This window comes from Oncorhynchus masou, chromosome 23, assembly GCF_036934945.1.
Source record: "Oncorhynchus masou masou isolate Uvic2021 chromosome 23, UVic_Omas_1.1, whole genome shotgun sequence".
Lineage (NCBI taxonomy): Eukaryota > Metazoa > Chordata > Actinopteri > Salmoniformes > Salmonidae > Oncorhynchus > Oncorhynchus masou.
In genome coordinates this window covers 55,063,737-55,088,874 of record NC_088234.1, presented here as the reverse complement: position 1 = coordinate 55,088,874, position 25,138 = coordinate 55,063,737, and the positions used below count along the sequence as shown (strand labels likewise).

General features: G+C 42.7%; 1 protein-coding gene across 1 annotated transcript in view; it reads right to left on the bottom strand.

Annotated features, from left to right (window-relative positions):
* Positions 1-25,138, bottom strand: part of LOC135510036 (serine protease HTRA1A-like) — a 31,766-nt gene that overhangs the window by 655 nt on the left and 5,973 nt on the right. The window contains exons 2-8 of the mRNA XM_064930838.1: positions 20,994-21,093; positions 20,235-20,439; positions 5,286-5,480; positions 5,158-5,190; positions 4,464-4,578; positions 4,155-4,212; positions 3,797-3,892 (exon numbers count right to left, since the gene is read on the bottom strand). Of these exons, the coding sequence (XP_064786910.1) occupies positions 3,797-3,892; positions 4,155-4,212; positions 4,464-4,578; positions 5,158-5,190; positions 5,286-5,480; positions 20,235-20,439; positions 20,994-21,093 (802 nt within the window). The remainder of the gene's footprint in view (positions 1-3,796; positions 3,893-4,154; positions 4,213-4,463; positions 4,579-5,157; positions 5,191-5,285; positions 5,481-20,234; positions 20,440-20,993; positions 21,094-25,138) is intronic.

Below are 25,138 nucleotides of genomic sequence, written 5' to 3'. Positions count from 1 at the left end.
ATCATAATGAGAACTACAGAAAGAAACACGCTGGATGGAACGGTTAGGTATAATGCTGGGCAATATGGACAAAATATCAAATCAGAAGATTTTTCAGATTTTTTACAGTAATTTATGTTTTTTAATAATAAAAGTTCTAAATATTCTTTATGAGTAGTTCATTACCCAAGACCCAAGAGTGGCAACACATACATTATATGTGATTTCAATTGGGTTTTCTCCAATCTAATCATACTGTCTATGTGCAGGGGTACTGTTCAATCCAACTTCAAACCCCAAAAATATTTTCAGCAGTTTAAATCCATTTCTTGCACGTTTGTCGTAATTTCCTCAATGTGCACGACATTTTTAAAATAGAAAAACAACTAAATGTACAATGTTTAAACCACATCAGGAGACCGCTTTTAAAGTTGGAAAAAACATGAAACACGTTTTTGATTTTTGAGTTGATTGATGCAAATAATCATGGTACCATTCTGTCCGGTAGGGATAAGCTACTTTGTAGCTAGTTAACATTTAATACGGTTTTGGGGAAAGCCTTTCCATCTACCAGAAGACGAAGGCTACCAGAAGACGGTTAGGTCTATCATTAGCACTGCTATATTTTTCCGGTTCCTTCATTGTTTGAAAGCTGGATGTTTAACTTCATCGTAACGTTAGCCTATAGACAAAAATCGCACCATAGAAGTGTGGAGGCAATTATTTTATATGACTTTATATGCGTTCTCCTGTTCTATTGGTTTTCTTTCATTGTCTAGCAGCCAATGGCATTATCCTAGTCATATTAGCAACCCATGATAGTTCTAATGGATATATATTTCATATTTACATCTCTGTCCATGAAACCACTTGCATGTGCGGTGTGCATTTTAGAACACTGTTTTCCTGTTATTTGTATTTTGGAACATTTACAGATTGGCCTACCACTGTGAACCTTGCTGCAGTGAAAATGTGTAGAAATAATAGTTTATCAACATTTTAAGCTAAACATTCTGAAATATTCCATCAGACGTATTAATTCATATGGCGTATACGTACCTCTACTACACTACCTTGATACGCACCGTGGTAAGAAGTGAGCGTATGGGTATAATGCGTACACCATTCACTACAACACTGCTCTTAGTACTGTACATTTAGCCACCTAGCTAGCCAGCAAACTAGCAATTGACATTGGCGGCTAATAAGCTTTATTTCAGCCAAGAAAAGACAAACACAAAATAATAGTGTAATTATAGAATGCTTGTAGAAAGCAGCATGTCACCAACATCTTGTTGCAACTATCTGACCATGCAGACTGCAGAGTGAACAGCAAGAAAATACTCGTGACTCCATGGTTTAGCAACTGCTCTCTCCTTGAGTGACAGGGGGCACAAACCAAACATTGAAATACCGTCATAGAAGGTTAAGTAAAAACCCAAACTGGTCCATGCATCAATACCGGTATATAGTAGGCTGTCGCATCTTTTGACCAATTGGAAAATAATATGTTAATTGTGGATAATCCTTTAAGAAAACCAATGGTCCAAACCTCATGTCTCTATCATAATCAGTTCAACCTTTATTTGCGTTTTTACCCTTGTAGGTAGGATTGTCAAAATTAAGGTGACTAAATGGGGGCCAGAGAAAAAAAGTAGTAAATAAAAATATAAAAATAATTAGGAAACTAGCATCGCGTCAGCTAGGCAGGATGCTGGGCGAGAATATATGGTACTTTCAAGACAACTGGGAACTAGCTGAAATCATGATGTCAGTGATCTTCAGATCGGAAAGTCTTGGAAATCCGAACTGGATGACCGTTCATAACTATTTTTCCCAGTCGGAGCTTGTTTATTTCTGAGTTCCCAGTTGAATTGAACGGTTTACCATTGAACTCGTCATATTTCTTCTCAAAACAGGAGGACATATGCCAAGTTCAAAACAACTGGGGACAACTGAGAACTCAGAAATCTCTGACTTCCGACTGCAGTGCTTTCAAGATAATGGGGAACAACTGGACAAACTAGCTCTGAAGGGGGAAAATAGTTTGAACTGTCATCCAACTTGGAAAATCAGCATTGTTCTAGAGCTCTGACTTTCTGACCTGAAGACCACCGATGTCATGATTTGACCTCATTCTTTTCCGAGTTCTCAGTTGTCTTGAAATCACCATTAAAACAATATGGGTACGATAGATGTCGAATTTGAGACATGATGTTGTATTCTCATATTTTAGTATACACTGTTCATATTCATTTGAAGTTCCTGTTCTTTTTCAAAGACTTCTCACAAAACAAGCGCATCTCTGTGAAATGTAAATGGTGCACTGAGCGTCCCGCAAGCTTTTTATTTTCAAAGCCTTTTACATTTAATCTTGTGTCATGCTAATTTTGCTATTTGCGACCTGCGGAAACAACTTGGAAGATGGCGACCACAAAATGTAAAATCCTCAAATGCTTCGGCAAGAAAGCTGTGTCGCTCTGTCAACACAGCTTGGTGCTTATTATGGGATGTATTAGGTTATGAAATCCGACTTTTTGGATATAATCGTAATGTATGTTAGAGGAAGACCCCACTGAACGAATCCCAACATATTTGTCTTGGTAAAATGTATTTCATAACATAAGGAAGGAAAATGTCATCACCAAAGCACATATTCAACCAATCAGAGCAGAGTTGGTGGACACCCTATATATAGTCAAATGCAATATACCGCTCAGTACTAGCTATAAGATAGTAATTTTAAGGTATAGACTCAATATTGGTCTTTATTGCACTGACAATCAGCTAAGAATGGATTCCATTGGCCTTGTTGCCTTTCACACATTCTATGATGCCTTACTTTATAGTGCTACAATGAACACAAATTGACCCCTTTCACGTATCCTTCATCAAGACCACAATAATTACAGTAAGTCAGGTGGAGACTGCTTTGTGCAACACACTCCCATAGACCAAACACACCCAGAATAGAAATCTAGTAAAACTAAATTAAACAAAACTGGAGCGGTTACCAGAAGTGATATCAATGCCTCCAATTTGCACACAGCTACTCTCTAATCACACATGTGAACAGTGGCCGCCACCCCCACTTATAATACAACCACACTTCCACATATTTTTTTATTTTTATTTTACCTTTATTTAACCAGGCAAGTCAGTTAAGAACAAATTCTTATTTTCAATGACGGCCTGGGAACAGTGGGTTAACTGCCTGTTCAGGGGCAGAATGACAGATTTGTACCTTGTCAGCTCGGGGGTTTGAACTCACAACCTTCCGGTTACTAGTCCAACACTCTAACCACTAGGCTACCCTGCCGCCCCTTCTCCTCATACTTCTCAGGAAAACACGACTAACACTTATACCTCCAATGAAACACAGAGAGTGTACTAGGTTTGGGTGAGTGGTCCCAGGAAAATCACAGCATAACCCTTGCTGCTTGAGGGAGGAAGGGGATGGCTGACCTCAGTGTCCCCCAACCCCTCTCTGGTAGAACTGTGGTTGGGAGGGGATTCTTGAGTGGGTAAACAAGAATTTTAAAGTGAGTCTCAGCAATATTTTAGTAAGGGGGGTTGTGTGTGTGTGTGTGCGCACCCTAACTGGAGAGAGAGTGTGAATGTGAGCGAGTTTGTGTGGGGAGAGTTGGGAGTTGAGGGTCTATATAAATTTGAAACATGTGTACAGTCAGCGGAAGGAGCTAAAGCAAATATCCCTTAGCACAGAAAAAGTCAGACAACTTGTCCTCACACTCATGAGAAACCCCCACTGTTGGTGAGACGGAGTGAGTTTCTACTATCCCTGTTAGTTTGTACTTACGCCGCGGCCGGCGTTTTAGATATCACCTCCATGACGTACGCTCCAGAGGTGACATCGGGGAAGTCTTTGTGTCGAACCTTCAGCTCCTTGGTTAACCTACAGAGTGAAGGGGAAGAGGTGCTCCGTTTTAAGAAGAAGTCCTCTGTTTTCCGTATCAAACTGAAATGCAGTTCACCAGGTCCAGTTCAAATACATTCTTTTTGACAGCTTTGAATAACTGCATTTTCCAGTTTAGTGTACACATTCACAGTCTCAAATCTTTCTTTGCACTTATCGGGAGTTGACGGTCCTAGAGAGGAAAAGTACCATCTTTATCCATTTCATTGCAAGTATAACCAGCGACTAAGGATCTACTTACGCTGGGGTGAGTGTCATCATCCTCACACCAATGTATCTCTTCTTTGTCACAGCTCTTCCTACGGAAACACAATAAGAAGAAAACCACCAGGTTTGCAATGGGGTTTACCTTTTGACTTGGAAGATGTTTGAGTGATTCTGAACCTAGGCCATGGGTTAAGATTAGTTATAGAGGGGCTTGAATCAAAACGTCTGGAAGTGTTTATGGTTATTCTCAAAACATGTGGATAAGAGTGTAGACAGGACCTTACACTAAGGGGACATATTTAGATGTTACACACAGGATGACCACAGGGATTTAACATCCTACCTCGGGACAGTCTGTCGTAGGATTCAGTCAGGAACTCTTGGATCTTGTCGGAGGGGATGGCGAATGAGATACCAGCCGTCACTTTCAGAGTGTTGATCCCGATCACCTCACCATCCTTCAATAACACAGTCAATAATAAAGTCATTCATGTAGTGTCTGAACCATACTGACCAGAATCACTCATGATCAAACAAAGTGACACATTAATGACACCGTAACTGTAGGGGGGTGCATACTGGCGGCAGAAAAGTCAGGCGCAGGAGAGCAAAAACTGATTTACAACGGCGCAGTTTAATAAACAAAACCACCGTAAACAGAACCCGTTACACACCAGCATAACGTGTACAAGCACTACAATAAACAATTCCGGACAAGGACATGGGGGGGGGAACAGAGGGTTAAATACACAACATGTAATGATGGAATTGAAACCAGGTGTGTGGGAAGATAAGACAAAACATATGGAAAATGAAAGGTGGATCGGCGATGGCTAGAAGACCGGTGACGTCGACCGCCGAACGCCGCCCGAAGAAGGAGAGGGACAGACTTCAGCGGAAGTCATGACAGTAACACGCAATCACACAGTTGCATACAGTCTCAAAATATTATGTGCCATCATTCAGACACATTATCTGCTGTCTATTAGACATGTACAAAAACTGTTTAGCTGTCAATAAACAAACAGTATTCTCACCAGATTCACCAGAGGGCCTCCTGAATTACCATACTGTAAACAGAAAAGAAGATTACTTCAGTTCTCAGTTCACAATCCTTTGTGATGTGTGTGTATGTGTATGTGCATGCATGTGTTCACAGACTCACGTTGATAATAGCGTCTGTCTGAATGTATTCCATTTCAGAGTTGCGTAAGCCCAGCTCCTTGCCCCCTCGTTGGGTTGTGCTGACTATCCCTGTGGTAACTGTGTTCTGGAGGGAGAAGGGGCTTCCGATGGCCACCACAAACTCCCCAGGCCTCAGGTCTGACGAACGCCCCAACATCAGCACAGGAAGCTTGATCTGTAGAGGGGACAAGTTAGGGGGAGATATTTAATAGGTACACATCCCTCAGTAACATTGATAAGCAGCAGCACTAGAAACTGTGGGCCGTAAAGCTATCCTTCCCCACATACATACCATTAGAGGCTCCTCAAAGGAGGAATGGGAGGACCATCCTCAGTGAATTTCATAAAAATGTAAATAGTAAAACATTGAAAAAGTTATCATTTTTTAGATAAAACTATACTAAATATATTAATTTCACCAAATAGTCTACAGTAGCCTCAATAGCACTGTAATGAGTGCGTTGAGAGTCAGGAAGCAAGTACAGGGAGTGAGTGTTTTAATAAATAAATAAACCAGTAAACATGAACCACAAACAATGCACCGACATGAAATAGAGTCAATAACACCTGAGGAAAGAACCAAGGGGAGGGACAGATATAGGGAAGATAATCAAGGAGGTGATGGAGTCCAGGTGAGTGTCATGAGGCGCCGGTGCACTTGACGATGGTGACAGGTGTACGGGATAATCAGCAGCCTTATGACCTAGAGGCTGGAGAGGTAGTATACGTGACAAGCACTCTATAGGGTAGCACCATGGTATAGCCGGAGGACAGCTAGCTTCCGTCCTCCTCTTGGTACATTGACTTCAATACAAAACCTAGGAGGAACATAACATAACACTTTGGGGCAAAAAAAATGACAAAAAGTTAATTGCTTTGCCAAATCTTATACAGTATTACTTTCGTGCCTTGTTGTAAACAGGATGGGATGCATGCTTTTGAATATTTTTATTCTGTACAGGTGTTATTATTTTCATTCAGTCAATTTGGTTAGTATTGTGGAGTAACTACAATGTTTTTTTAATCCATCCTCATTTTTCTCCTATCACAGTGCATCTCTTTTATTAGTGGCCACTGGCTAGTACCTCATAAAAGAGTACAAATCCATTCACGTTAAACTCTTCAACAACTGAGACTCCATGGTAAGGAAACCATGAGCCAGAAACAGTGCCTAGACAGACAGAGGGTATATTTATCCATCCACAGTTTCCCTGTCTGCATGAAATCATCTCCCTTCTGTCCAGTCATAGCCAATGAGTGTATGGTCATAGCCTACGCGTCGCCACATCACGTTGAGTGTGTGGTTCCCAACACACCACCCAACAAACTCCAGACAACAGCACAATCTTGAGAGACCTTTCACAGTTGTTCCCCTGTATCCATTTTGTTTACCCTGGGTTATAAATAGAGTCACAGTGTGGAAGCTAAGGTAACTGAGACTGACTGGCCAACAAGCCAAAGATACACACAGACAAAAGTCTCTGTATGCAAACACAGAAACAAGTCCTGTAATCAACTACCCAGGGATATTCATAGTGCAGTGCAGATAACACTACATTTTCCTTTTCAATATGGTGTACACACTTGGTTATTACATGGTGATTGTCAACTCTGCGGAGTGACGACACAACATAAGGGACACTTTTGACTGCTGACCGTTGCCAACAATAGCTGAATAGGTCTTTATACAGTATTAAATCCATCTAACATTATAAGACGCCATTTTAGCTTTTTGGGTTGCAGGAACTGAGTGTGAACTTGACCCCTGAGGTGTAGCCTAGGTATTAATAGAAGATGACAGTTAGAAGATGAAAGTGCATAACCCCATCTCCCCTCCCTCTAATTTCTTTCATCCAGACTTGACACCGGAATAGCAGTCTGTGAACTGCTATCCAGTCTGGACTCCCCACCCTCACACACACACACCACCCCGTACCTTGACCCCACCGAGTTAAAGGGATAAGCAGATGGAGGGAGGAAGTGAGAGAAGTCAGCCCGATCTGAATCCCAAACACTGAGACGGTCTACCAACCGCTTGCTGTGGTGATACTGGCAATAACAGCGTGATCATTATAAAATCGTCCTGTCGCTTATTGAAATGTCTCAGCCCAGTGAATAATGAAAATCACAACTTGACACACACCTGCACATATCCATCTGCTTACACACAATGTGGCCACTGATTTGTGGGCGGTACAGTCATGCGTACACACATTAACTCATACACTGTGGATGCCAAGGCTAGCTGATATGAGCCCTTGAGTGTCTAGGTGTGAATAGGAATAAAACAAACATCAAATGGCATGACTATTCATGTCTGAGGACTGTTAGTCTAGCTATCACCTACTAAACACTTGTACTCAGCTACTTTTTGATACCGAGACGAATACTGTGTATGTAATTTTGGTGGTTCTGACTTTCTCTTGACCATAAGTGACTCACCAGGTTATTTTGGACCATGGGCTGCATTAACACTCATCCAGAGTTCTATACTTACTTTTTTCCACTGGTGGCACTGTTGCCCCAAACTTTTTCAGTTGGTGGCACCAGCACATGATTTGGTCGCACAATTTTTTTAAATTACAAACAATGAGAATTGACCTGGCCTGTGTCACATAATGTTCTTGCATTCCATACAAAACCAGGCTAACAATGGCTAGCCATCTTTCAAATTAGCTTGTGTTCTTTGAGTTGGGTAAATTAACTCTAACAGCAAAGAAAAGAGACTGTTAAAATAAAGTGCAACATTTATTTATTGCAAATGTCAAAGTGCCATGTGTTATTTTCTATGCAACCTTCCAGTGGGTAGAATATGAAGTATACTTGGTACCAAAACCATACAACGGCAATAAAATAGAGAGCTGGACTGTCATTTCCCACATTCTTTTTCTCTCAAAAGCACCCGTTTTAATAGAAAAACAACCAAATTGGATGTTATATGTCAACAACAATGCTTAAACCAAAATAGGGAACCTTTTTTTGAGGTCTGGGTAAAATCTGAGAAATTTAGAATTTTTAGTGTAGGACCCCTTTCATTCAGGTGCACACCAGCCAGACAGTTGTATTTGGCTAGCAGTGTTTTTGTAGCATACTTGTGATGGTTTTCAAAACAAATGGCCACTGGATTGATGCAAATAATCATGATTCTGCCAGGTAGGCATAGGCTACTTTGTAGTTAACTTTTAATTGCCTTTCCATCTACCCAAAGACAATTAGGCTATCATTAGTATTGCTAATGGCTACAAACAGTGGTAGACATATAGTCTACATGGCTACACGCATCACACATAGCAAGGCTTGACATTCAGTTAAATTTTCCAGTAGTACACAGGGCCAGTGCCCTGCAACTGAAAGCTACTGGCTCAAAGGAACAAAAATACTGGCCCAGGTCAAGACTTGACAGGAAACTGAATGATGCGTGCATCATTTCAATAGCAGGTAATTTGATCTTTCATACAACAACTAAAAAGCCTATAGAAAAAAAAACTAAAATTGTATGTAAAGTTAGTACTTTAAGAATAATGCCTTTTTTAATAAGCCTACCCAATGGCATTAAGCATTGACATTCACATCATTTTTTCCTTCTAAAATACACTGAGTGTACAAAACATTAAGGACACCTGCTATTTCCATGACATAGACTGACCAGGTGAATCAGGGTGAAAGCTAAGATCCCTTATTGATGTCACTTGTTAAATCCACGTAAATCAGTATAGATGAAGGGGAGGAGACAGGTTAAAGAAGGATTTTTTTGCCTTGAGACAATTGAGACATGGGTTGTGTGTGTGTGCCATTCAGATGGTGAATGGGCAAGACAAAATATGAATGTGCCTTTGAAAGGGGTATAGCAGTAGGTGGCAGGCGCATCTGTGAGAAGCACTGGAGTAAACATGGGCCAGCATCCGTGTGGAACGCTTTCGACACCTTGTAGAGTCCATCCTCTCACGAATTGAGGCTGTTCTGAGGGCAAGGGGTGGGGTGCAACTCAATATTAGGAAAGTGTACTTAATGTTTTGTACACTCAGTGTATGTCAGAATAATGTGGGAATTGCCTGACTAAATAGACAGCATGTACTCGACACAAAAAAAACAGCTTCGGGAATCAATCTTTTTAATCATTTACATAGCCAAGATTAAAAATAGCATTATTAAAATGCCCAAATATTTTCACTGGCCCAAGCTGGCCACAACAGGGATGATTGACTGGTCTGGAGGGTTTCCAAAACCTCCCATTCATGTCAAGCCCTGACACACACAGACAGGGGCATTCCCGTGCCATTGTTACCTCTTTAGAAAGTTGGTTTATGTTTTGTCAATTGCACATTACAGTTTGAATAAATCACGAAGATAAAAAAAAAGCAACACGTGAACCAAAAATGTACGTGACCAGATAAATTAGTTTCACTGGCACTCTTGCGACCAACTAAAAATGTGTGTCGCACTGCCCAGTCAAAAAGTTGCAAAAGCGACTGTTTTGGTCACAGTATCGAACCCTGTCAACCCATGACAATGACCTCATTAAGGAGAGGTGGTGAGAGGGACAACAAGAGGAGCAGTCAACCCTCACCTGCATTGGCCGTCCCTATCATGTGAGATGCTTTCAGTTAAATGCACTACTGCCTTGTTCTAAATTTCAACCTTTCTATTAATAAAAAATACCCATTTCCCAAGGTCTCCACTGGCTCATACAGAAGATAACTGAGAATGGCACAATAGGCTTTATCCTGTCATCTCAACCAAAATTGTACTGTACATCTAGAGTGTCTGCCATGTGAGATTGTGGAAGGACCGACGAGGAAAATACCTCCTTTGTTGCTGTAGACAAGTCTTTGTTTCAAATTACAGTTTTGGCTGTTTGGAATCACTTAAAAACCCATTACATTAACTTTTATGACTTGATCCCAGGTGCAAACTTCACGCTTTGATGGACTGTCGCTAATAATTTCGAAGGCGTATGCAAACCTGAGAAAAAGGGTTACTTTTACATCAACCAGAACAAAAATCAACTGTAAACAGCACAGAAGCATGCCAGTGAAACACACACAATACCCTCTGTTTGGTGATTAAACCTATAACCACTTCTTTGCTGTGATCACTACTGTGCTTTTCTTATAGGGGACTTCAAGGCAATACGCAAATTGTAGTGTATTCAAGGTTTTAAAAAATGCTTCTAAAGTTACTAATTTCCGCTTAAAAATGTCAGGACTTAATTTGCGGTAACAAAACATTTATCTAATAATGTATCAACCCCTACAAAATGTATTATAATCCACATAATAATTCACATTTCCTGTTATTTTCCTGCTGTGAGAAGCAGGGTCAAATTAAGACAGCACATCTGTAAGTATTATGTTAACTTTTTAGTCCTATGCTACCATGCATACATATCATGAGGCCACTAGCAAATGGTGTGACTGTGTGTGGGTGAATGCTACTTTGGCTACACATAAACTTTGTCCCAAGGGATGTGCCTCAGTGGATAAAGAGGAGCTTGATCCAACATGATAATACCTGCAGAACCATCAGCTCTGGGGATCAATATGGTGCACATGTTGTTGTAAATGCCACAGCCAACACAACAGCAAACACATGGTCGTAAACTCCCTCTGTGTTCCCAGCATGATTTACAGACACCCTGGAAGACTGGATGGCATCTCACCAACGGGCGGCTAGACACCACACGCCTTTAATCTGTGGGCCATGCAGATCTGATAAGATGCGGTTGGGATGTATAGGTCTCTCTTCCACTGCATCGCTGGCCTGGGAAACAACCATCTACAAACTAGGCCTTGACTGGAGCATTGAATAAAAGAGCAAGGCCAGTCTGCTTCCCTTGGCCCTCATCCCGACACGCTGCTTCCGCAAGGATGGAAGCAATTGTGGGAGAGCGAGTGAAATGAAGGATAAGACGAGGATGTGATTAATTTTCCCTCTGCTTCTTTCTGAAGGACGCCACTCTTTCCACTGAGAAACAGAGCATGTCCTGGATGTCTCCTTAACAGGGACCAATAAGAGCCGTGGTCGGTCTAGCCAGCGCTAGTCATCCTACCACCCTTTAGGAGGTGGACGACCTGGGGAGCATACAGACTAACATTGTGCTTGAGTACTAAGACACATATACTCACTGTATTCATTGATGAGGATGTGGTGTCTTTATTTGGTTGGGTGTGTTTAACTGTCCTCAGTCTGTTGACATGACGCCCATGAACAAAATCATCTCAAATATTCTAAACTGAGGACACCGACAGTGCGCTACCTTTCACCTCAGACAGTTGAGGAAGTGTATAGGGTTAACAAGCTGCTCTTGCCCCGCATGATGACTTCTAGCTTTACCTTCCCAGCGTCACATCACACAGCCATCTCATTAGCCTATTAGATCACTTAGCTTTGCAGACATATGGATCTGTTTTCCAGGCCACATTCCCTCTGTCTTTGTCTGCCTCTCCATCACATTCTCTCTCTGTCAGAAATGAATGTAGCACTTTTCCCCTTTCTCCTTCCCATCCTCTGAAGTCCCAACTTCTGCAGACAGACTAATGTAGCTGCAGACGTGTAATGTCTTCCCCAGAGACAAGGGTACACCACACAAGAACGGACCAAACCAGCCTCCAATAAACGCTGCTTCTCATGAAGCACCGAGGGGGAAGAGAGGGTATTCTACATTCAAAAAGTCAACTTTCAAAGCTCACAGTCATAAACATGTGATTGATTCTCTCTCAGTGTGCTGATATGAAATACAAAGTTCGACAGAAGTCACCCATACTCATGACGCACACTTGAGGCAAGAGAGGGACAGATGGAGAGTGAGGAAAAGAGGGAAATAAATACATATTTAAAAGAGTACAGACCTGAAGCCGGAACTGTATTTACTGTATTTTTCATACAAATTAGGAAATTCCAACTTTTCCTTTATTTTGGCCTTTAATTATCTCCCTCTCTCTTTCATCCTCTAATTACTCTCTCACTGACACTTTCCATCTCTAGTCGACTCTTTCCCTCACATCCACCCTCCCCTGTCATACCCACTGTCTCATTAGCTGGGGTGTCATGAGTCAGACCCCCTCCCCTCTCCCACTAGCCCATAGCCTCTGTCCTGTCCCACTGTGGGGGTTAGTCATGGAACTGGGACTGTGCCCACTGGGCAGACTGGGTAGACACTTTCTCACACAGGAGAGAAAACTGGGGCAAAGATTTCAACAGCTGTCTTAGCTATGTAGCCAGAGTGGGGCACGGGGTATATGGTCAATCCACAGTCAGGTACTGGGCTGTCATGGTCAACCAGTAGTTGGATGGTAGTCTTACCACAGGGCACAAATCATTCGACTTTTCAGTGTCTTGAAACAGTTTTTTGAGAAGTAATGATGCTGTATTTTCCATCCATAATCTTTTCTTCAGACGTCCATGGATCACTGCTTTGGGTCTGATATCACCTTCCAGTTGTCGAGTATGTGTATTGAATGTAGACAAGAGTGTATAGCACAGTAGTCTTCCAGGGCCAGTTCGGGGAACCACTGTAGGCCGCATAAAAGAAAACATAACCTTGTGCTTGTCTTGGCGTTTTGGCCGATGCTGTGTGCAGCCCTGTCCTTGTCGTGAGTGTCTTTTCAGCTGTGCATTGAAGCGAGGGAATGCTCTGCGAGCCATTCTGCGGTGCAGTTACTCCTAGCCTGTGGCTTTGACTGGGTGCCAGACATTCCTTCATATGGCTGTCGAATATGATTCATGTGAGATGTGTATCCCACTAGTCCACAAAGCAACAATCTCTCTATGTTACTGTACGCTGCCTCGGCAAAAACCTTGCATGGCCTGCCTCCATGCCATTTATGAGCAGAACTTTTGCTATCAAAACTATTTGCTCATTGGAGCATGAAATGGGTTTTCATCTGCTGGTAATGAGTCTTTGCAGAATGTATTCCAAGTTTATTTCAGAGAATCGTTTCCTAATGACTGTTGTCTCTGAAGTATTTTTATCTGAATGCCATTGCCAACATTAACTATGTGTTGAATGCCAGCGTTTACAAGGACCACTTCGTTGCACATGTTGCACCTCTCAAATAATCAGCTGTGTTATCAAGCTGAACAACAACTTTCTACCAATAACATCTTGCTTCATCTTGTAATTCTGACTCCGCTGATGTTTAATAGGGAATGATATTAAGCCATTGTTATTGTTCAATTGTTGCTCACATTTACTAGTGGTGTCTAGATTTGCAGTTGTAAGATATTGGAAAGTACTGCACCAAGATGGCTGCTGTTGGCCTGGAAGGCTGTACTTAAAATCCAATCTGCCTCCTGGGAGTTGAAACTCACAATGTCATTCCCACTCACGCTCATAGGCAGGGATTAAATAGCATGAGAGCTACTGTGTAAAGTCACACTCCTCAAACCCTCTTATTTATGCCACTTATAATATTCCATAAAGTTTCAACTTGAAGGAATATTGTGAAGATCAGCAGTTACTAACCTCAATTCCGGCTTTAACTTTGACTCATCTGCCCTGGGCTCTTTCTTCAATTCCGGGCTGCCCATGAGAAAATGTTGGCAACAAAACAGGCAGGAGAGGGGGAGTCCAGGCGAGGTGAAGACAAAGGGAAAACCGACCACCTCTCCTCTCCATTCTATTGGCCAATGGCTTGGTAATAAGATGGACCTCCGATTGCAATTTTGCTATCATTGTGAAGCTTGTAACTGCAATATTCTCTGCTTTTTTGAAACATGGCGTTCCGACAAGATGCCCCCCATGGCTATCCAACTCAATGGATTCTCCATTCACCGAGCGGACATGACAATGAATTCAGGGAAATCGAGAGGGAGAGGGTTATAACTCTCCATCAACAGCAAATGGTATGCTGAAGTTTCGACCCATTGTTCACCCGTCTTGGAATACCTGATGGTCAAATGCTGACCCTTCTGCCTTCTCAGAGATTTTTCAGCTGTTAGCATGACTGCTGTATATATTCCACCTCAGGACAAGAAATACAACGAGCTGGCACTTAACAAACTGTACCGGAGCAACAAGTCTGACACCAACAGGCTCCTGAACAGCTTCTATCCCCAAGCCATAAGACCGCTAAATAGCTAATAAAATGGCAACAGGGACTATCTGCATTGATCCTTTCATTTATTTTTGATTTTTGTACTCACTCACACACAATCACATTGACACTCACACACTTAATTTGCTCACACACATAACATGCACACACATTCATACTGACTCTACACAAGCACACACACTCACATATAATCATAGTATACGCTGCTGCAACTGTTTATCATATACCCTGATGGCTAGCCACCTTACCCCTATATCTACCCTTACCACTCCAGTATACCTGCACATTATTAATATGGTATTGGCACTGAACCACTGTTTCATACAAAGACTGTGCCGAAGAACATGGCTGACGTTCTACATTCTCCCAACCAATTGTGCAATTTTTTTATTTTTTGGGGTGTATTGTGTACATAATGTTGCTGCTACCGTCTCTTATGACCGAAAATAACTTCTGGACATCGGAACAGTTTGCGGACTGGAAGAAACCTTTTCCTTTAATGAGTCCGACGAGAAGGATATCCTGCTTTCACTGGAACAGGCCCAGATCTACGCCTTTTGCGTGAAGAAAAGACGCGAAGAAAGGGGACACAGACGCCAGAGGCGAGCGAGTAATCTCCCACTGCCTTGCATTCTCCTTGCTAATGTGCAATCATTAGAAAATAAAATTGATGACCTACTATTAAGGTTATCCTACCAACGGGACATTAAAATCTGTAACATCTTATGTCTCACCAAGACGTGGCTGAACGAAGAATTGACAATACAGGGCTGGCAGGATTTTCTATGCACCGGCAGAACAGAGATGCTACCTCTGGTAAGACGAGGGGTGGAGGTGTGTCTTTTTGTCAGCTGGCACTGGCACTTTTTGGAGCTGTCACTAAGACCGCTCTCAACAAACTCTATAAGGCCATAAGCAAAGACGAAAATGCTCACCCAGAAGTGGCGCTCCTAGCGGCCCGGGGACTTTAATGCAGGCAAACTTAAATCAGTTTTACCATTTATTTTACCAGCATGTCACATGTGCAACCAGGGGGAAAAAAATCCTAGACCACCTTTACTCCACACACAGAGATGCATACAAAGCTCTCCCCGCCCTCCATTTGGCAAATCTGACCATAATTATATCCTCCTGATTCCTGCTTACAAGCAAAAACTAAAGCAGGAATTACCAGTGACTCGCTTAATACGGAAGTGGTCAGATGACACGGATGCTACACTACAGGATTTTTGCTAGCACAGTCTGGAATATGTTCCGGGATTCATCCAATGGCATTGTAGTTGCATATTCCTGATTTCCCTGAAAAGTTGCATATCGTGGGGACTATTCGAGGCTAGTGTAGTATATCCTGTGGCGTACTGCACTAGCTTTGAATAGTCCCCGCGATATGCAACTTTTCAGGGAAATCAGGAACCAATACACACAGTCAGTTAGGAAAGCAAAGCTTAGCTTTTTCAAACAGAAATTTACATCCTGCAGCACTAATTTAAAAACGTTTTGGGACACTGTAAAGTCCATGGAGAATAAGAGTACCTCCTCCCAGCTGCCCACTGCACTGAGACTGGGAAACACTGTCACCACTGAGAAATCCACAATAATCGAGAATTTCAATAAGCATTTCTCTACGGCTGGCCATGCTTTCCACCTGGCTACCCTAACCCCGACCAACAGCTCTGCACCCCCAACAGCAACTGCCCCCCCTCCCCCAAATCCAGACAGCTGATGTTCTGAAAGAGCTGCAAAATTTGGATCCCTACAAATCAGCTGGGCTAGACAATCTGGACACTCTCTTCCTAAAATTATCCGCCGCCATTGTTGCAATCCCTATTACTAGTCTGTTCAACCTCCCTTTCGTATCGTCTAAGATTCCTAAAGATTGGCAAGCAGCCGCGGTCATCTCCCTCTTCAAAGGGGGAGACACTCTAGACCCAAACTGTTACAAACCTATATCCACCCTGCCCTGCCTTTCTAAAGTCTTCGATAGTCAAGTTAACAAACAGATCACTGACCATTTCGAATCCCATCGTACCATCTCCGCTATGCAATCTTTCCGAGCAGGTCATGGGTGCACCTCAGCCACGCTCAAGGTCCTAAACAATATCATAACCACCATTGATAAAATACAGTACTGTGCAGCCGTCTTCATTGACCTGGCCAAGGCTTTCAACTCTGTCAGTCACCGTATTCTTATAAGCAGACTCAACAGCCTTGGTTTCTCTAATGACTGCCTCGCCTGGTTCACCAACTACTTCTCAGACAGAGTTCAGTGTGTCAAATCGGGCCTGTTATCCGGACCTCTGGCAGTCTCTATGGGGGTGCCACAGAGTTCATTTCTCGGGCCGACTCTTTTCTCTGTATATATCAATGATGTCGCTCTTGCTGCGGGTGATTCTTTGATCCACCTCTACACAGACGACACCATTCTGTATACATCTGGCCCTTCTTTGGACACTGTGTTAACAAACCTCCAAACAAGCTTCAACGCCATACAACACTCCTTCAGTGGCCTCCAACTGCACTTAAATGCTAGATAACCTAAATGCATGCTCTTCAACCGATCGCTGCCCGCATCCGCCCAAAAAACTAGCATCACTGATTGGGATGGTTCTGACTTAGAATATGTGGACAACTATAAATACAGTTGAACTCTGAAGTTAACATACACACCACAGCATGATGCTGCCACCCCTGTGTTTTATGGTTGTGATGGTGTTCTTCGGCTTGCAAGCATCCCCCTTTTTCCTCCAAACTTAAAGATGGTCATTGTGCCCAAAAAGTTCTATTTTTGTTTCATCAGATCAGAGGACATTTCTCCAAAATGTATGATCTTTGTCCCCATGTGTAGTTGCAAACCGTAGTCTGGCTGTTTTATGGTGGTTTTGGAGCCGTTTCTTCTTCCTTGCTGAGCTGCCTTTCAGGTTATGTTGAACAGGCAGTTAACCCACTGTTCCTAGGCCGTCATTGAAAATAAGAATTTGTTCTTAACTGACTTGCCTGGTTAAATAAAGGTAAAATAAATAAAATAAAATATAGGACTCGTTTTACTGTGGATATAGATACTTTTGTACCTGTTTCCTCCAGCATCTTCACAAGGTCCTTTGCTGTTGTTCTGGGACTGATTTGCACCAAAGTATGTTCATCTCTGGGAGACAGAATGCATCTCCTCCTGAGCAGTATGACGACTGCATGGTCCCATGGTGTTTATACTTGCGTACTATTGTTTGTACAGATGAACGTGGTATCTTTAGGTGTTTGGAAATTGCTCCCAAGGATGAACCAGACATGTGGAGGTCTACAATTTTCTTTTCTGAGGTCTTGGCTGACTTCTTTTTATTTTACCATTATGTCAAGCAAAGAGGCACTGAGTTTGAAGGTAGGCCTTGAAACACATCCACAGGTACACCTCCAATTGACTCAAATGGTGTCAATTAGCCTATCAGAAGCTTCTAAAGCCATGACGTCATTTTCTGGAATTTTCCAAGCTGGGTCCTGTGTGGCTCAGTCGGTAGAGCATGGCGCTTGCAACGCCAAGCGTCGTGGGTTCGATTCCCGCTAGGGCCACCCATATGTAAAAGTAGTGGCCCCAGCCGACTTGTAAGTCGCTTTGGACAAAAGCGTCTGCTAAATGGGATTTATTATTATTATTATTTAACAGCACAGTCAATTTAGTGTATGTAAACTTCTGACCCATTGGAATTGTGATATAGTGAATTTTAATTGAAATAATCTGTCTGTAAACAATTGTTGGAAAAATGACTTGTGTCATGCACAAAGTAGATGTCCTAACCGACCCGCCAAAACTATAGTTTGTTAACAAGAAATTTGTGGAATGGTTGAAAAATGAGTTTTAATGACAGTGTATGTAAACTTCCGACTTCAACTGTACCTGAGTGTCTGGCTATAATGTAAACTCTCCTTCCAGACTCACATTAAGCATCTCCAATCCAAAGTTAAATTTCGGAACAAAGCCTTCTTTACTCACGCTGCCAAACATACCCTGGTAAAACTGACTATCTTACCAATCGTTGACTTCGGCGAAAAATCACTGACGTTGGAGACATATCTCTCTCACTAACTTTAAGAGTTAGCTGTCAGAGCAGCTTACCGATTGCTGCAGCTGTACACAGCCCATGTGTAAATAGCCCATCCAACCAACTACCTACCTCATCCCCATATTTGTTTGTGTTGTTCTGCTCTTTTGCTCACCAGTATTTCTACTTGCACATCCTCATCTGCACATATATCACTCCAGTGTAAATTCCTAAATTGTAATTGCTTCCCCACTATTTGCCTATTTAGTGCCTTACCTCCTTACTTAATTTGCACAGGCTGTATTCAGATTTTTCTATTGTGTTATTGACTGTGCGTTTGTTTATCCCATGTGTAACTCTGTGTTGTTGTTTTTGTCGCTCTGCTCTGCTTTATCTTGGACAGGTTGCAGTTGTAAATGAGAACTTGTTCTCAACAAGTAACCTGACTAAATGATTACCGCCCCGTGGCACACACGTCAGTAGCCATGAAGTGCTTTGAAAGGCTGGTCATGGCTCACATCAACAGTATCCTCTCGGACACTCTAGACCCACTCCAATTCGCATACCGCCCCAACAGATCCACAGATGATGCAATCTCAATCGCACTCCACACCTCCCTTTCTCACCTGTACAAAAGGAACACCTATGTGAGAATTCTGTTCATCGACTACAGCTCAGCATTCAACACCATAGTGCCCACGAAGCTCATCACTAAGCTAAGGACTCTGGGACTAAACACCTCTCTCTGCATCTGGATCCTGGACTTCCTCGCGGGCCGCCCCCAGGTGGTAAGAGTAGGCAACAACACGTTTGCCACTCTGATCTTTAACACTGGGGCCCCTCAGGGGTGTGTACTTAATCCCCTCTTGCATTCCCTGTTCACCCACGACTGCGTGGCCGAACACAACTCCAACACCATTATTACGTTTTCTGACGACACAAAAGTGGTAGGCCTGATCATCGGCAACAATGAGACAGCCTATAGGGAGGAGGTCAGAGAACTGGCAGTGTGGTGCCAGGACAACAACCTCTCCATCAATGTGAGCAAGACAAAGGAGCTGATCATGGACTACAGGAAAAGGCAGGCCGAACAGGCCCCCAATAACATCGACGGGGCTGTAGTGGAGCTGGTCGAGAGTTTCAAGTTCCTTGGTGTCCACATCACCAACAAACTATCATGGTCCAAACACACCAAGACAGTCATGAAGAGGGTACGACAAAACCTTTTCCCCCTCAGGAGACTGAAAAGACTTGGCATTGGCCATCAGATCCTCAAAAGGTTCTACAGCTGCACCATCGAGAGCATCCTGACCGGTTGCATCACCGCCTGGTATGGCAACAGCTCGACATCTGACCGTAAGGCGCTACAAAGGTTAGTGCGAACGGCCCAGTACATCACTGGGGCCAAGTTTCCTGCCATCCAGGACCTATATAATAGGCGGTGTCAGAGGAAAGCCCATAAAATTGTCAGACTCTCCAGTCATCCAAGTTATAGACTGTTTTCTCTGCTACTGCATGGTAAGCGGTAACGAAGCGTTAAGTCTAGGACCAAAAGACTCCACAACAGCTTCTACCCCCAAGCCATTAGACTGCTGAACAATTCATAAAAATCGCCACGGGACAATTTACATTGACAATAAATAATACAACCTGAAACTTGATCTTTGTTATATAATGGGTAGCACACAACACAGGCGAACTACCACATTTTTGCAACTGTTCCTAAGTGTAAAATTCTTCCCTATGACAGTCTATTAATGGGTTAAGTTGATCGAATAAAGTAATTTGTACTAAATTCTGAAATGTTGAGCTATGTCTGTGACCTCTGGTGTCCCCTCTTACCGGTGAGTCGATCTTGAGGAGTGCGATGTCGGACTTCTCATCCATGTCTTTGATATTGGCGTCGTAGGTGGCACCACTCTTCAGCTCCACCTTTACTCGATGTTTATTGGCCACAACATGGGCGTTGGTCACAATCTGTCCATCCTCTGACACCACAAACCCTGAGCCACTGGACACTGCCACCTCCCGTTTAGAATATGTCATCCTGAGAGAGAGGAAGAGAGGGAGATAGATATGCAGAAAGGGAGAGAAAGAGAGATACATTTATAGAGAGAAAGGGAGTGATTCATAGAAATAGGGAGGAGAAGGTGGATGGAGAGATGAAGAAGACAGGGAAAGAGGATGCAAGGCAGAAGGAGAAGTACGTTAAAAGGGAGGGTTTTAACTTAAATGTTTTACCAACTAGTGTGGTCTCACATCCAGGTTGTAAATTAAACTCTGGTATGTGTCTACAGATATTCAAGGATGAACACATGCACATACACACACACACACAGCTGTGTTTTCATGAAATTTCTGGACTTTTTGGAGTGTAAAAGTTTCACCATTAAAAATTATATTTTCCCTAACCCTAAACCTAACCCTAATCCCAAAACCTTAAATCTAACCCTTCAATTTAAAATAGCATTTGAACAAATTCAGGACCTGAAAAAAGTTCTTGTTTTCCTACCTTTTCAGGACATTAAGGTGAAGTGTTAGGACATTGGGGTTCTGATAATGTAGGAAAACAAGTACACACACACACAGGTGCGCTCTTACTTGCGATAGAGTTCAATGTGAACCACGGCTGGGGCGATCCTCTCCACCACGTCAGCGATAAAGTTGTATTTGTGTCTCAGACTGTTTGGGTTGTCCTGGGCTAGAAATACATCAACAGAGACAGGACGTTGGGATAAAAAAAATGAACTCAAAAACAACCACAAACACAAATACAACGAAATGATGTAACAGCAATGCAAGAATAAGCCCAGTATATGAAACTGGTCCCAAAGAGAAATGGAAAAGATGACAGTCCATTTGTGGCATAGACAGAGTCTTCCCCGTGCTTCTGTCTCTTTCTGTAAGTGCATTTGACTCTTCTGTAAGAAGATAAGTCAGAAAATGCTCATGACTGACCATGTAATTACATCATACTGAGAAGGCATACAAGTATTTTTCCAGGCTGTGAATTAGAGTAAGTCTTCTCTGAAGATTATCATAGACATTTGGCTTTTTAAAGATAAGATAATCATGTTTCATCTCCTTCATCTTTCCACACCCCTCAAGTAATTGTGTTTAAAATAAAGAAAGAAAGCACCATGGAGGTTTTGTCATACAATCCAAAACCTTGCTGTAGTTTGCAAAGGTTGTTTAGTTCAATTATATTACATGGGAAAGAGAAGCCCATAAGCCTAGCAGATGGGTTGTGAAGAAAAAAACTTCCTGCTTGAGGCACAGTTAAACCAACACAAGAGTAGAATGAGCACAGTCTTGGCATACTGTATCCTACTTAATTATATGTTGAGAATACCCCATTTCTTTCCTGTGTAAGAAGGGAAATTCCATGATAGCATCCATATCCTCAGGATAGCTGTAATTTGCCCCAAGATATGGGGATAGTATGATGGCATATGTCCCTGGTTCAAATGTTTAAGATATGAGTGCATCGGTCCGCGGGCCTGCTCCGGTATCTAGACCTGAGATCAATCTGAAGTATCTAAAGAGGTCATCTTTACCACTTGACCTCTTCATTGTGCAATGTTATGATGATACTTGGCACGTCCTCTTGACACAGACAGACTGATTTGTTTCCACAGACACATCATTGCATTGGAAATGAAGGAGAATGGGGTTTTGGCCAGTTGATGACAAAATCTTTCTTGCTGATTTGGGAAAATCACAAAGCAGATGTAGTCAGTGTGTGGTTCTTCCATAGCAGTGCAGGTTACTATTGCCAGTGTTGCCTCGTCTGTAGACCGTGACAGGATATTTCTTAATGAGACACTCTGTCTGAGGAGCTGGGGCTCAGATCAGGTCAACGACTGCTGGGATGAAGTCGACCGCTGGACAAATAGAAAAGCATATGGACCAAGGATGAGAGCATCTACTTGAACCTCAACTCCCTCCAAAATCCGAATATCATTGGAATGCCTTTGAAAAGGAGTTTTAATAACTAGCGGTTTTTACTGTTCTGAAATGATGGAGGACTGTATGTTGAGTCGACCCACAGTTACATACACATAAGCCTAACAGAACTACATACATACAGTATGTTGAGTCGACCCACAGTTACATATGCATAAGCCTTACAGAACTACATACATACAGTATGTTGAGTCGACCCACAGTTACATATGCATAAGCCTTACAGAACTACATACATACAGTATGTTGAGTCGACCCACAGTTACTGTCTGCCAGAAATTGACAGAGTAAAATAAATACAAATTCAAGATATCCTATGTACGCACGCGCACACGCACACACACACAGTTAAACCGAGATAATGGCTTTTTGATTGAAGTGTTCTGACCCGAGGCAGGCATGCTTCACTACAGACTGAGAGAGATGAGAGAGAGGGGGACCAGGGGAGACGCTCTTAAACCGCTATACAGGCTATACATAGGTTTAGGTTATTCAAGCATCAGGCTTCAGGTCTCATTTTTAATTGAACAATGTCATATTGATGAAATAAATCAAAACTTAAATTCTACAGAGGCAAAGCAAAGCCTATCCTATCAGGGTGTAGATGTAGTCTGTCTATTGCGGCTCCCTGAAAGGTAGTCCTTGTTGTCCTATCAGTTACCTTCTTCTGGCCTGGCTGTCTGGCTGTGCTCCTGTAGTCTTCAACTTCACCTCCTCAGAGGTGGGGGAACCAGACGAAAGAGTGGAGGAGGAAGGGGGTAGTATAGTTATCCTAAATGGTTCTGTAGTGCCACATCTTCTCTCGACTTGTCTCATTACGTCTATGCAACATATAGCAATGCACAAAACCACTCATAAGCTCATACGGCAGGTAGCTCAGTGGTTAAGAGCGCTGGGACTGTAGGCTAACCGTAAGGTCACTGGTTCGGCTCCCCGAGCTGACGAGGTGAAAAATCTGTTGATGTGCCCTTGAGCAAGGCACTTAACCCTATTTGCTCCTGTATGTCACTATGGATAAGGACATCTATTAAATGACTCAAATGTAAAAAAATATAATGAAACAATGCGCTTGTCATGCTGTCCATGGGCCAGCTCAGTAACCTCCTGTCAAAGAAACATTCCACCCCTGGCATTCCATCCCTCTATTAGACACTGCGTCCATCTCCCTATAATTCCCATATGTCTGTTATACAAACTCACTGACCTCTCCAAGAAAAGAACCCTGATTCTTGTATCAAGCACTCCCCAACACACACTGGTCTGCCTGCCTGTCCACACTGTTGCTGCTTTAAGAGTTTTTCCATAAGGAAGCTGCTCTTCCTTTCCCCCATCCTACGGGCAGAGGGATTGGGTTGCAGTGTCAGTGGGGTTGTATTCCCTCTGCAGTATTACTGTAGTCCAGGTCCCTTGCTGCAAGGCTGTGGTGCAGCAAATGCATTGGCTCCACTGAATACACACTCACTAAGTCTTTGAAAGGGTCCCCTAAGTCACATGAAACATATTCCCTGAGCTGTGTGAACGTTCACGGAAAAGCCCAATCCCAATTCAATCCCTCGACCATTGTTTCGTGATAACCTTACTGATGAATTTAAAGTGCCAAGAGAGGAAGGGGAGAGGGAGAGAGGGAGAGAGAAAGAAAGAAAACAGAGTGCTGAAAGGGAGAGTGGCAAGTGAGAGGCAGAGACGAGAAGGCTGGGAGAAAATACTTGTACGATCAGCATACTGTACATGATCCACCAAGCATAATCACAGACAATTTTCATTCTCTAACTGTACACCAACACAGCTTGCCAATGTAAAGATAGCAAGCCCCAATCACTCACTAGAGCTATGCATTATGTTGCTGTTCCTTTGGGTGTGTATTGAAATGAAACGCATGAAAAGGTTATTCTCAACATCCTAAAGTCAACATGTTTATTCTCTTACCTCTTGTAAAATATCAATACATCTCAAACGTGTTTCTGCAGGCCATATATGCCATTCGGTGACTAAATTAGTTCATTAAGAAAACACACAACGGGCCCACGGGACAGCAAGATTTGACCTGAATCGTGTGCCAGCTCAAACAGCTTGCATAATCGACAACTTCAGAAAACAGATTCAAATGACATCATGCACCAGTGTAATTTAATGTGTTTGCTTTAAGAGAAGCCATTGAGGCCAGTGGTCCGGAGCCTCTCTTTACTTGGCCAGGGGCCTTCATGTAGCTTGGCACAGAGCTGCACTCTGTTTTCTTAGGCTGTCTGGAGCTGGAGAGGAGCTGGATCAAATGTTTGCATCCCAAATGTTTGCAAAATCACTGAGGAGACAATCTCTGACATAACTTTGGCATGCCTTGTGTGTCCTTGTGTTGGAAAAGGTAAACATGTGGAGATATTAAAAATAGATAGTCTACTGTCATACACATACTGTACATAATGTGCCTGCACACGTACATTAACTGTCTGACAATGAATAATCTAGAACCCAAAAGGGTTCTTCAGCTGTCCCCATAGGAGAACCCTTTGAATAACCCTTTTGGGTTCCAAGTAGAACCTTTTCCACAAAGGGTTCTACTTTGAACCAAAAAGGGTTCTACCTGAAACCAAAAAGGGTTCTCCTATGGGGACAGCCGAAGAACCCTTTTGAACCCTTGTGGTCCAACTAAGAACTAAACACATGGGGCCTGATTCCGACGTACGAAGTGACGCCTTTCCTACACACTCCTTTCCTTGTCACTTCTCAGTAGTTGGAATTCAGACTAACATGAAGATGTGTGAAGGACTTTGCAGGCGTGATTC